The sequence below is a fragment of the Orcinus orca genome, chromosome 7, assembly GCF_937001465.1.
Source record: "Orcinus orca chromosome 7, mOrcOrc1.1, whole genome shotgun sequence".
In the NCBI taxonomy this organism is placed as follows: domain Eukaryota; kingdom Metazoa; phylum Chordata; class Mammalia; order Artiodactyla; family Delphinidae; genus Orcinus; species Orcinus orca.
This window is the reverse complement of record NC_064565.1, coordinates 88,002,106-88,016,022: the sequence shown is the minus strand read 5'-3', so window position 1 is coordinate 88,016,022 and position 13,917 is coordinate 88,002,106. Positions and strand designations below refer to the sequence as shown.

General features: G+C 37.6%; 2 protein-coding genes and 1 pseudogene across 3 annotated transcripts in view; 1 reads left to right on the top strand and 2 right to left on the bottom strand.

Annotated features, from left to right (window-relative positions):
* The window catches only part of NBEAL1 (neurobeachin like 1), a 178,415-nt gene extending 168,808 nt beyond the window's left edge, over positions 1–9,607 (bottom strand). For both annotated transcript variants that reach the window (XM_049712339.1, XM_049712338.1), the window contains exon 1: positions 9,467–9,607. In XM_049712339.1, coding sequence (XP_049568296.1) covers positions 9,467–9,517 — 51 coding nt within the window. In that variant the 5' untranslated portion in view covers positions 9,518–9,607. The remainder of the gene's footprint in view (positions 1–9,466) is intronic.
* On the top strand, positions 2,870–3,052 carry LOC117201635 (translation machinery-associated protein 7-like; annotated as a pseudogene).
* The window catches only part of CARF (calcium responsive transcription factor), a 97,007-nt gene continuing 92,660 nt past the window's right edge, over positions 9,571–13,917 (bottom strand). Inside the window, exons 18-19 of the mRNA XM_049712349.1 lie at positions 10,916–11,560; positions 9,571–9,744 (exon numbers count right to left, since the gene is read on the bottom strand). The gene's annotated coding sequence lies outside the window, so the exon portion shown is untranslated. The remainder of the gene's footprint in view (positions 9,745–10,915; positions 11,561–13,917) is intronic.

The following is a 13,917-nucleotide window of genomic DNA, read 5'->3' as shown; positions in this document are numbered from 1 at the left end:
TAAAATGAAGTTATTGTGTGCACAGACAGGCATGAAAACAGAGCAGCAGGGTATAATTTGACATTAATGATGAGAATCTATACTAAGATTGTTTTTCCTTTGTACTTTTGTTCATGCCTTATATGTGTCTGGAACACCCTCTGTGACTATTAAACTATTAATTCTTTAAAACCTCAATCAAATGCTACCTCTTCAACTAAGCAATCGCTGATGACTTCATTCATCCTCCCTTAGGTCCCACATCCCACAATCTAAGTGGGAAACTGACTCTAGTTGGAAAAGCATGACCTCAGATGAACTCACAGTCAATTAACCAGATGAAAGTTACAAAATTTTGATGGAAATTCTGATAAAAACCAGTCACATCCAGGAAAGATTTGGAAACCATTTTAACACAAAGAAAAGAAGCAATATTCTAATAGAGTCCTGTGCATAAAAATAGACTTAGAATACACCAACCCCTAATGACAAAGATTTTTTTACTTTAGGTATTTCTTAGATTTTAAGTAACTATTCATTCAGATAACTATTTTAATGAAGTTCTACATTTGATCAATAGAGTGTAGAGAATTCTCAGTTAAAATTAGCAAGGCTTGAAAAGACCAACATCTAGAGTATTGGAATGTTAGGTGTAATATGTCCTGTTGCTTTTTGTGTTCATCTTGGAGTTTCACACATAGTTAACAGGTAAAGAAATTTCTGCTTCAAGTGTTTTTGGGAAGTCAGTCAAGTGATCATGCAGCACTGCGGTGCAGGATGTCAATAATTGGGAAGGTTGTGCATATATGGGGACAGGGGGTACACAGGAACCTCCTGTACTTTCTGTTCAATTTTGCTGTGAACCTAAAACTTCTCTAAAAATATAGTTTATTAATTTTTTTTAAATGACCAAATTTTTTAAAAGAGGAAAAATATTAAATTCAAGGGATAAAATGACAGTAAGTAACATGTACATACAGTAGGCATCCAATAAAAACTAGCTAAATTGGACTAAAATAAATTCCTTAGAAAGGAAAAGCATATCACTATGTATGCATTAATTAAATATAACATTGACACTTTTTAAATGGGACTTATAAGTTTAAAACAATATTCAAGTTTCATATCAGATGGAAGTTTTTCAAATTTGATATCCTAATGATTTGTAGTAGTAAACGTAACTAATTTACACAGATTTTTCAATCACATGCATAAAAGTACTTTAACTAAAAATCTCTGAATGAAATTTTTACTTTCTTTTGCATATCTGTACTTTCTAAATTTTCTACAGTTAACTTGTATACCTTAAATTTAAAATTTTTTAAAGCTTGTTATAAAAGTAAAACATCTTTACTACTTTTTCTTAGAGCATAAATCTAAATTAGAAAAGTCTATATATTGTCATGCTTCAAATGAGGTTCATTCATTACAAAATGAAATTTTATATTTTAAAACTTAGTTAAATGTTACATTTTGACAAAAATCATAAGTCAAAATTATTCAGTAAAAAAGTATAAACCCACCTCACAATGACACCATAAATTGAAATAGTATATATCTTTCCTACTATTCTAAAGTTTATTGTCAGGAAAGATCATGTAGTAGTTAAATTAAAGGCATCAAACAAAACCACTGGGGTTTTTTTAGAGACAAACTGTTTTGAAATGCTTGAATGACTTTTGTGTGAAATGCATGGATCAGTTAATGCTTTGGTTCAACCAAAGAATAATTTTACCAGTTTAAATCTAAGTCACAAGACATAAATTAAAAGAAAATGCTGATATTCCTTAGATATAGTTAAGAATAAGTTTGAAAGGTCCTTGGCCAGATAAGCACAAAAATCAAGAGTAAACATTTTAAAACTTTAATAGCAGTTTGTCAGTGATTTTAAGTCTGTTGAATTCAATTTAAAAATAAAATGGGGGCTTGTATTTCTAACATCTTTTTTCCCCACTCTTTTTAGAACTACTTTGCTAAAGCCACCAATTAATCTCTTAACTGGAATCCAATACACACTCTATAATGCTTTTCTTCAAAGCTATGTTGAATTTGACATCCCTCTACTTTCTGAGGCAACCACTCACTCCTGGCTCTCCTCCCATTCAAACTCCTGACTTTTCTTCCTCTATCCTCCTCTTAAAAGATAATATTCTTCAGGACTCCCTGACTTTTGAACCTCTTCCCTTCTTACTCATGTAACTCTTCAATAATTGCCAGTATGACAACTCTCAAATCTTTATTTCCAGCACAGACGGCCTTCTGAACTCCATTTCGTGGGGTGTTTCTCTACCTAGATATCCCCCAGGCACTGCAAACTCACATGTTTACCTGAAAACCTGGTGAACTTGCACTAGCTAACTTGGTGAATGGGATGACCTAGTACAAGTCTGCAAAACCAAAAAACCTGAAAATTATTTTAGGCTCTTCCTTTTCCCTCTTCCTCCACACCTACACATTGAAGGGCTATCAATTCAACCTTCTACCAGGGAAATTTAAATTTTGATATTCAAAAGGAAAGAATAATAAAAAAATTGTCATGCATCTTAACAACTTTTTAGAGTAGTGCATAAGCTCCTCAAGTCAAACCACAAAGGTAGTAATATTCCTTTCCTAAGGGCAAATCTCACATCTATTGACAAAAAATACTCATTTCTTGCTTTCTTTCACATCTAACTTCCTAAAATGAACATGTAGTTGGTAACCAATACTACTAAGCTGATGATTTTGTTTTGTTTTGCCTTAGAGTCAAACAACATTACTTTCTTTATATACAAAGTCATTATTAAGCCAGAGTAAATTGAGAGTTATTTCTATCTACACTTTGCACATATCAGAGACTTATTAAAAATGGGTTGCGGTGGCAGGGATGGGGGAAAGGGCAGCAGGCACCATGTCGGGCCGCGAAGGTGGCAAGAAGAAGCACCTGAAGCAGCCCAAGAAGCATGCCAAGGATATGGATGAGGAAGATAAGGCATTCAAGAGAAACAGAAGGAAGAGCACAAGAAACTTGAGCTAAAAGCGAAGGCCGTAGGGAAAGGTCACAGGTGGAATTAAGAAATCTGGCAAAAAGTAAGCTGTTCCTTGTGCCTGAAGCAATGATGATCCTTAATTCCATTCCTGTTTAAACATCTGGATTAAACATCTGGATTCCCTGCCATAACATCTGTTGCTACCCATAGCTAGAATAAGTGTTGTCTTGGAACCTAATGCACATTTAAGAATAAACTTTTGTAAAAAAAAAAAAAAAAACCATATAGTGGCTCATCTTATCTTTAGTTCCTCTCAGCCATTTCTACCTCAGCTATGAGATCCGCATAAACCCAGCCCAGAATCCTGCCAATCCTGTGTCCTTAAGCCCCTGTCCTATCCTGAATTCTGTACTACCTGGAATTAAACCAACTCATTTGAAATGAAAAAAAAGGGGCTAAATTATAAGGGTTGATGTATATTGGTACGCCTTGCCAAAAGTTTCACTTATAATTACAACCAAAATTGTATAAATAAATTACAATTTCCTCATTAGAAGAATATTCATTCATCCGTTTTTTTCCAAATCTATATATAAAAAGAGGTACATGCCTTTTTATCTGAATAAAACACCTATAAGTTCTGTTTTCCTTATGAAGCAAAACTTTTATTCTGAAAAGGAAGTTTACTCTGAGCTCATTGCAAAACTATCTATTTCAGTCATATTCCAGATTTAGCAGGACAAAGGGCAACAGCAGGAAATGGAGCATCACCAAGATCCAAAACAAACTTGGTTTAGAGTAAAAAAAAAAAATCCCAAATCATTACTGGGATAATTAAGCGCTATGCTTGAAAGCAAAAATAAATAGATTAAAAATTAAGATGGGGGGACTTCCCTGGTGGCACAGTAGTTAAGAATCCTCCTGCCAATGCAGGGGACACAGGTCTGAGCCCTGGTCCAGGAAGATCCCACATGCCGCGGAACAACTAAGCCCGTGCACCACAACTACTGAGCCTGTGCTCTAGAGACCACGAGCCATAACTACTGAGTCCACGTGCCACAACTACTGAAGCCTGCGCACCTAGAGCCCGTGCTCTGCAACAGAAACCACTGCAATGAGAAGCCTGCACACCTCAACGAAGAGTAGCCCCCACTCACTGCAACTAGAGAAAGCCCGTGTGCAGCAACAAAGACCCAACGCAGCCAAAAATTAATTAATTTAAAAATAAAATAAAAATTAAGACGTTCATGAGCACAGCTTCATCACTACTGGTAAAAAGACAAGAGAGTATTTCCCACTATCATTATACCATATAAAGACAAAATAGAAGTAATCTTGATACACATACTCTCATGCTCATATACATATTCTTTACATGCTAATAAAGATTACATTTTTATATTTCTTAGCTTACCCTTACAGTACATTTAAATACAGTCAATTCATTTTGTTCTCAACAACTTTGAAAGATACGCAAAATAATTATTTTTTCCATTTGAAACATGAAAAAACTGAAACATAAAGAAACTAGGTAACCTGTCTTTGGGTCCTTAAAATCAGAAACAGAATTGGGACTAAATCTTGGCTCTAATTCTGAAGTTTCACAAAATTTTCCAGTGTAAATTGAATCTCAAAAAAAAAACAGCTAGTGACAAAAATGAACCATGAATTTCAACCCACATTGCCACATTTCAAAATGTCATGTTTTTACTCACTTTGTATCTTTTTACTGAGTTAATGCAGTTGATACTTTCCATTACACAGAACAAAAATGAATTAATCTTATCAAAGAATTTGAGGACTCAGTTTCTTCTGCATATTTCGGTGACCAACTGTAGCACTACCAAAAGGCTAAATGTTGAACAGAAATATATCCTTATGCCTATCTAAGGGGAGCACTTGAGACAGGGATACGTACGTATCTGTTCTATTCAACATATGAATTCCAAAAAGTTGTATGATAATGTAGAAACCAAAACTGTTTTCAGTGCCATCTCTCTTACCACAAGCACATTAAGAAATAATGTCAAAAGAAACAGGGAATTACATGGTGCCTAACACAGACAATATAAACTAAAATCTTTAGATATTAAAAAATAAAGTTACCTTCTACACTTGAGAAAAGTATGCTCAGATGAGAAGTAGTTAACTACTGTACTAAAATCCAGATACAAAATTAAACCTGTTTCCAAGTTAATGTTTAACTTATAAGAGCTATATGAAATGCACTGTTGATGAAATCCTTGACCCTAGGTGGGGATGACTGTTTGGAGGCAAGAAAAATTCAGACTACATAACTTAAATTAGTAGCCTAATACATTAGTGAAAGACCCTGTATAGAGCAGGAATGCTGGGTAATCAGAAATCATCCTGCCTCTATTATGTAATAACAACTACATGAGATTAATAAATAACCTACTAGGAAGATGCATGTTCTTAACAATGCAATTAAATCCTATTCCTAGAAAGTGAAAAGTTAGACCTGAAAACTTTGGTTAAAAAAACTGCAAAAAAAAAAAAAAAAAAAAAACTGCAAAGTTTTTTACCCAAATTCTTTTGAAATATTGCATTTAATATATGGGGACCCATCTGGTAAACTCTGAAACCAGGAATTTATTTTAATTCTACTTTAAAAACTTTAATCACTAGTATTTAAGCTTGCAACTAAACCCAGACTAATGGGAAAAAGACATTTCTATATCTCCTTAGTATTCCTTTGACCCAACAGTATTATCTAAGGGTTATTTCTGATACAGTCCTATTTAAATACCTACTGAACTTTCATAATGCTCAATGGCAACCTTTAAAACATCACTTTACATAGAACTCTATGATGGCACCTTAATATTCATCTATTGCTAACACACTGTGGAATACACGTGCCGAGGTTAGCACTGTAACAAATACAAAAGATGTCTTAACCATACATATTGTCCTGAAACAGATCTTCATAAATCTTCAAAGTCGTCTTCTTTAATCAGGTATGTATACAGTGTTTGATATGAATAGCATACCAAACAGGGCAGCACAATAATAGACAATGTTTAAATTTTAATCATTAAGGATGAACTTGATATTCAAGAAAAATAACTGGTCACCTTTGGAGGATGCTAGCAATCAAGTCATTATTCTGGAAACAAACAGAAAGAATCAAAGTTTAGGGTTTCCACTGTGGCGCAGTGGTTGAGAATTTGCCTGCTAATGCAGGGGACACAGGTTCGAGCCCTGGTCTGGGAAGATCCCACATGCCGCAGAGCAACTAGGCCCGTGAGCCACAACTACTGAGCCTGCGCGTCTGGAGCCTGTGCTCCGCAAAAAGAGAGGCCGCGATAGTGAGAGGCCCGCGCACCGTGATGAAGAGTGGCCCCTGCTTGCCATAACTAGAGAAAGCCCTCGCACAGAAACGAAGACCCAACACAGCCAAAAATAAAAAATAAATAAATTAAAAAGAAGGCTCAACATTAAAAAAAAGAATCAAAGTTTATTTTGCCTGCCTTCCCTTTAAGGAACTGTCATCAAATAACTGATGAGGGGACATTTCTCTATATATGTTCTACTCATAAATAAAGAAATGATAAAATCTGAATATCACAGTTTTGCAAACTCCTAATGACATAATTAATGCATACAGGCAAAAGTCACTGATGGCCAAGACACTCATTAATTATTCTAGCCTCCAGCCGCCAAGCAGGATGTGAATCAATCAAGTCTCTAGATCTGCCAGTTTGCAGACACCAATAGAAGTAACAATTAAAATCAAGAGAATTCAACCAGCAAAACCCAGACTGAGGAAATTCTCATGTCAAAATCTGGTTTCTTCAACAAATAAATAGAAGGGATAAAAAGTGTGGTGAGGAGGAACCCATAGATTAAAAGACTTAACAGACAAATTTTCAGCAAAATACAACATGTATGTTTTGTTTAAATATTGTGTCAACCAAACAGTAGCAAAATAAGAACATTTATGAAGCTACCAGGAAAGTTTGAAGACCAACCAGATATTTGATGGTTTAAAGAATTATATTGAGATTATGTTTTTAAGAGGAGTTCTTATAATATAGATATATTTTAAAATATTTATGGATAAGATATGTTGTCTGGGATTTGCTTTAAAATAATTCAGGGGTAGAGGGAAGGGTAGTGGAGGGTTCTACATGAAACATCACTGAATATGAACGGATAGCTACTGAAGCACAGTAACAGATACAAAGGATTCAGTACAGTATCCTCTCTATTTGTGCGTGTTTGAAATTTTTCACAATAAAAGCTTTAAAAAGAAAGATGAACTAAAAAGTTCTACATGATAATCCATAGAATAAGGACAAAAAAGCTCCACGTCCCTCAGAGGTCAAAATAAATGAAAATCTTATGGTAAGTTAGACAGGAATTCTCCTTGTATACACACTACTACTTGACAAATAAGAAAACTGAGACCCAAAGAGATAAGTCTTGCTCAAGGTCAAAAAACAAAGCAGCAACAAAGCCAAAACTAGACTGCACAATTGCAAGCCCAAAAAGAGATCTTAGCTGGAGCTAAGTTAAGAGAAGATCTGAGCAGTCCTGAAGTAGTCTGAAAGCCTGTCAAAGGTACAAAAAAAAAGTCTTAAAAGTTAGGAGAAAAAAAGAAAGTCAGGTGGTTTGAAGGGTTATATGCTAGAGTGACAGCAATAAAGCTAGAGAGAAAGTACTATAGAGAACCAGGTATTTGGTAATCATTCTCACTAGGGAAAAGAAGTGTTAAATCTATGATGCATATTTGGAAGCTACTTGAATTCAAGGTATCGGAAGAAAAGAAAGTTGTTGTCTAGCTTACAAGTAGCTTATTCATGAACTGGTGAAACATAAAATCATTATCTTAAATAATGATTTTTTTGAAAACCGTTGAAAAAAATTTTAATCTTATTAAGTGCACAAGTGATTTAAATCTTAAACATAAAAATGTGATTTATCTTCCTGTCCAAGAATAGGCTTCAAAATTTGACCATGAAGGTCCTTCATTATTTACTCAGACATTCTCATAAAAGAGTAAGGATTCACTTTTATGTTAAGTCATTAAGAACAAAATTCTGTGTTTGTCGAACAAACTACACTATCTTTTCAATAAGCACAGTGTCGCCTGAATAAAACATGAACTCGACCTAGAAACAATATAACTAATTAATAAGGCAGTGTAACCCCATTTACTTTTTGTCATTCTGAAAATGGAAAACCTAGTAAGTTTGATGGATTTTTTAAAAAATAATTTTCAAACGAGTACTGGGCATGCATACTAAAATGCATTTTAATTTTTGGCTGACATGTGTTAGTGACTGTTTTCAAGTCACTAAGAATTGGATCCCTTTTTTATTGGAAGAGTGGTCTATTTTTAAAAAGACATTTCTGGCATTAAATTACACAAGACTAAAAGCTATTTTAAAAATTCATATTAAATATTTCAAAGTATATGTCCTTCAGTAACTATAAAAAATACCAAACCAGGAAGTCATAGAAAATTCCAGTGTGAGCTCTAATATTTAATATTAAGATAACTGAGATCATCTGTTAAAGAATAACTTCAAAGAACTTTTAGTTCTTTAAAAAGCTGAAAGTATAGAAAGGGAGCCCTACAGGATAATGCAGAAACGGAAGCTGAGACTTGAGAACTTCACCACGCAGACCTAAAGTAACTTAAGGAGTAAGTTAGAGATGTTACTCTGACCCTTGCCAGTATCTTCAAAGTAGTAATATAGCTCCTAACTTGAAAAACATATTTTTAAGTAGTACCCTTCTTCTCCAATAACCTAAAATCAAAGCTAACATGTAAAAATTCACATAAAGACGAATGGAGAAAAACTTATTTTTGAATGACAAAGAAAAAATAATGAGCAGTCATAATGGATAAGAGCATGGACTTGAATCAGGCAGTTGTGAGTTCCCGGCTATATACGGAAGCAGAAGGGGCTCCTTCTCACTAACCCCTTTAAACTCTGCATCAGTTTTTCTCATCAGTAAAAAGGATAATTACAGATACCCATCTCACAGGATTGTTGTGAGGATCAAGAAAGACGATGCTTATAAGGTGCTAATATCAGGGCAACCTTACAGTAACCACCTCAAATCAATAGCATTTTTATATAATAATCTTTTAATTTAAAAGATTATGAGAAAAATGCTTAATGCTCTTCTCATTAAAATATCTCTATCTGTACTCCCACTTGTGGGAGGAAAAAAAAAAGCACAAACAAAAATACAAATGTTTTATTTTTCTCAAAGGTCATACTTTTACTTATATAATTTTAGGATCCCTGAAGACAAATATCATATTAAAACCACATCCTACAGCTTTTAAGAGCATGCCGATATTGTGTATGTGTTCAAACGTGAAAAACTGGAAAACAGAAAATCCTGTGTTTTTAAATTTGGGGTCATTACTATGAATAAATATGCTATTATCCATTAAATAAAGCGCTAATAAGGCCAGTCACAAAATTTTATAACAAAGTATTTTAAAACTCAGAAATAAAAAGGAAAGCAGTTACCTTCGCACAATAAAGCATCCAAAGTTCAAAGAGTCTCTCTCTGGATGCCATTCTGGCTTTCACTCTGGCACTTTAATTTTTCCTCAAAAAAAAAAAAGTTCAAGACCACAGCATGTTCATTTTATTTTCCAAGTTTTTCAGCCGTTACAGTAAAGCTCAAAGCAGTAGGGAAAACAAAAAGAAGTGAAACAAATGGACTGTCTTCTGGTCAATAAAATTCAGTTTCAGCAGTTACTCCAACCTATCTTCATCAGTGGTCGTTGGGCAATTAGATAAATCTGTGAAAGAGAAAAATATGCAAGGATTTGCTTTAAAAAGAGGCCATGTTAATAATTATAGGTTTATCAGAACTAGAGATTTATCTACCTCATTTCCCACCAACAACCGGCTAAGCATTTACAACTGATTGGATTTCATAGAAACTTGTGGTTCAGGAAAACATCACAGCTAATACAATATATCACATCAACACAAAGTCAGAATCCTCTTGGGCAGAACTCAAAGATGAGTACTCATAACAAAAAATGTGTCCAATGATAATAAACAGAAAAAACGCCGTTCCCATTCATACATTTTCTATAAACATAGAAAAAGTACACTTACTACTGACATATTTCAAAGACACAGAATCCCTCAGAATTTTCTAGTCTGCTTCTTCAAACTTGTTGGGAATGTTTGTCGTGTGTTGCAGGGCAGGGCGTGGGGAGGAGGGTGAAGAATTCCTGGTTTGTTTGTTTGGACAATCCTCAGAGAGTGAAAGTCGACCTGCCCACCTGGCCTCTCTACCTCTCCATCCAGTAAGAAGAAAGGAGCACGCACGCACCGGCAAGGAAAACACCCCGAGAAAGCCTCCAAATGTTTTGGGGGACCTTTAAATTTCCTCCTCGCATCCCAAACAACCGAAAGGGAGGCAAACTTAAGACGTGCCAAGCTGCCAAGTGAAGCTTTGGGGAGGGGGCAAAGCGAGCTTGGCGTCCCCCGACCCGCTATCCACGCCCTCCCAGACCGCACCGGGACACACCCGGGTCAACCTCGCCCCCTCACGGCCGCCCCTCACTCTACGGCGCGTTCACCACCAAGCACCCGGAGCCCTCCCATTTCTGCCACGCGGCCCCGTCTTCTCTACGACCCGCTCCCCATCACCGCGCTCACATTGGACGACTGTGGTGAGGCCGCCGCCGCCGCCAGGCCGACAACTAACTTGCTTCCCTTGCCCTCTTCCCAAGCTCAAGCCCGTATCACCCCGCAGCTAGGCAAGAGGGCGGGAGAGGGAGGCGGGGCGACGACAGCGCGAGGCGGGGCGCGGGGCTGGGAGGAGACAGGGGCGGGGCTGTCCTCACGGCTAATGATTCCGGCCTCTAAGGATTTCCCCGCCCCGGGGCAGTAGCTGCTCATTGGTCGCGAAGGCTGGGAAGGGGCGGGATGGCCTGAAGCCGCGCCCCTGCATACCTGCGCAGTCGCAGGCGACCCGGCTCTTGACGACCCGGCGGCGGTGCGCGGCGGCGCCCGGCGGAGCGCTCTAGTCTTCCCCGAGGTGGCCGCGTAGGAGGACCGACGTGCTTACGTCCACCCACCGCCGCTGCTGCGGACTAGCAGACAGCGTTCGGCTGATGGCGTCATTTCCGCGAGTCATCTGAGGGCACGGAACCGTACCGTGATAACTAAAGGGGATTTCTTTTTTTTTTTTTTTGTAAAAAGGAGATTGGTTGTGGGAGTGTATAGTGAGAATAGACAGCTGCTCCCACACCCCTGCAAAAATCCTTTCCCTTCATCGTGTTTGTGCCTCATACTTTCTCTGTCGCCGGGTGTCAAGTGCAAAGGGTTTATTTTACCACTACTCAAGGCTTCAAAAGGGTCTAGCTCTTACAAGAAAAGAAACAAAAGGAAAACGGCAGCATTTACTAGCTATAGGCAACTTTGGGGGGGGGATGTTTAAGGAGACGGGAAGACTCTTGAGATTAGTACACCTAAACATTTTTAAAACCATTTATTGTGAAAAATGACAAGTATAGACAAAAGTAAACTAGTATAATGAAATCCTATATACCGTCGTTAATGTCCCATCTTGTTTCATCAATACCAGCAGCTGACAAACTGTAAAGAGTCAGAGAGTAAATATTTTAGGTTTTACAGACCATCCTGCTTGCAACTTAACAAAAATCAAAATAAGAATATTTTATGATGTGCGAAAACTAGATGAAATTCAAGTTCCAGTGTTGTAAAGTTTGTTGGAGCCCAGCCATGCCCATTCCTTCACTATTAATAGCTGCTTTCACCCCAAGGTAGCAGAGTTGACACTAATTTAAAGTAGTTGTTTGCAAATTAGGCCTTTTGAAGATCTCTTCTTGGTTCTCAAGCAGGCATGTGAAACTTAATATGTGAAAACTTCGGGGGAGGAAGGGGGAGAAATTACTCTTGCCGCAGCATCCCCCATTTTAGTAATTAGCAGCTCCATTCTCCTAGCTGCTCAGTCTCAAGAACCTAGGAAGTATCCTTGCCAGCTTTCTTATATACCTCACATTCGATCTAATCCTTTCAGCTATATCTTCAAAATATATCTGGGCTCTAACCATTTTTCTACACCACCACCACCACTACCACCCTGATGTGAGTTACCACTAAATCTTTTCTGGATTATTGCAGTAGCCTTCCAATTTGTCTCCCTGCCTCTGCCTATGCACTTTCCCCACCTATGGATTCTTCTCAACATAGCAACCAGAGTGATCTTTTAACGTAGAAATAAGATGTCACTCCTTTGCTAAAAACCGTCCATTGGTTTCCCATCCCACTTAAAAGGGCCAGCAAGGACCTGTGTTTTCCTCCCACACTTCCCTCTCTAACTTCTCCAGCTACAGTATTATTCTAGCCTTCCGTTATATCATCCAGACACATGGCTTCCTTGCCGCTCCTCAAATTCACAAAGCACACTCCAGTCTCAGGGATTTTACATAAGCTGTCCCTCTACCTAGAGTGCTCTTTCCCCAAATGTCCACACACAATCTTAAAGTCTCTGCTCAAGGATCACCTTGTCCGTTGCTATAGTCTGAACGTTTGTGTCTTCCCGAAATTTGTAAGTTGACATCCTACCCACCAAGGTGATACGTAGTATTAGGAGGTGGGGCCTTTGGGAGGTACTCAGGTCATGAGGGAGGAGTGCTCATGAATGGCATTAGTGCTCTTATAAAACAGATTTCACAGAGCTCCCTAACCCTTTATGCCATGTGAGGATACAGGAGAAGTCTGAGACCTGGAAGAGGGCATTCACCCAACCATGCTAGCACCCTAATCTTGGACTTCCAGCCTCCAGAACTACGAGAAAGAAATTTCTGATTATAAACTACCCAGTCTGTGGTATTATTATAGCAGTCCAGGCAGACAAAGACATCTGTGAAGCATTCCCTGACATTTCTTTAGAAAGTAGCATCCCCTTTTCTCCTTAATCTATTTTTCACTATAGTATTTATCAGATGACATATAATTTATTTGTTTATTGTGAGCTTCCCTCTGGTAAAATTAAGCACCATGAAAACAGGGACTTTGCTCTCAGGTCTTTGTGTAGTGTCTTATACACAGTAGGAGCTCAATAAACATTTGCATACTGTATAATGAAATAAATTACCTATTTCACTACATGTCTCTGTACTTATTCCACCTCAAATTTTCCTCCCATTAAAAACTGTTAGTTTACAGCATGTTGGATTCATCATAAGAATAGCACTATAAAACATAAATTTAATCAAGTTATAAATTATACCGAAAATAATAAACGTGTTGCTCATAAACAAAGGTGATAATATTGTTGTACATGTTGCTTCTCAAACTTCCAAGTACATACAAATCACCTGGGGTTCTCAGTAAAATGCTGATTTTGATTGAGTAGGTCTGGGATTCAGTGGGTCAGCGGTCTGCCAAACTCCCAAGTGGCACCAATGCTGCTGATCCACAGACCACACTTCTGAGCATTAAAGTTCCCACAGTTAACAGAAGATGTATTTTGCTTTGTTTTGGAAGTAGTACTGATGGATTTGCATCCATCTACTCTCATCTTCTTCACCTTCCCCTTGTGACTAGTGACACAGATATCGAAGAGATATAGTATGTGACACAAAACCAAGCCAATTGCTACATGTAGGTATTGAATCCTCAAGCATGACATTATTGCTGTTAGAGCCAGGAAGAGATAAATACATCATCTGGGATGACTCATGGCTGTTCCTACTGGGATACAAAGGATGGTAGTATTTTGTTTTAGGGTCTGCATCATAGGGACAGTCCTCAGCTTTGCCACCAGTAAGGAGACTCCAGGGCACTGACTTCCCCTAGTTAACTCACAAAGGACTAATATATGTAACCTGTGTGGCAGTTCCCTCCTTTCTGTCCTATAGGTCTCTAGCTATGAACTGAAGAAGAGAAAGTCAAGGAACATATTGTCTCTGAGGAATCTGCTGGTT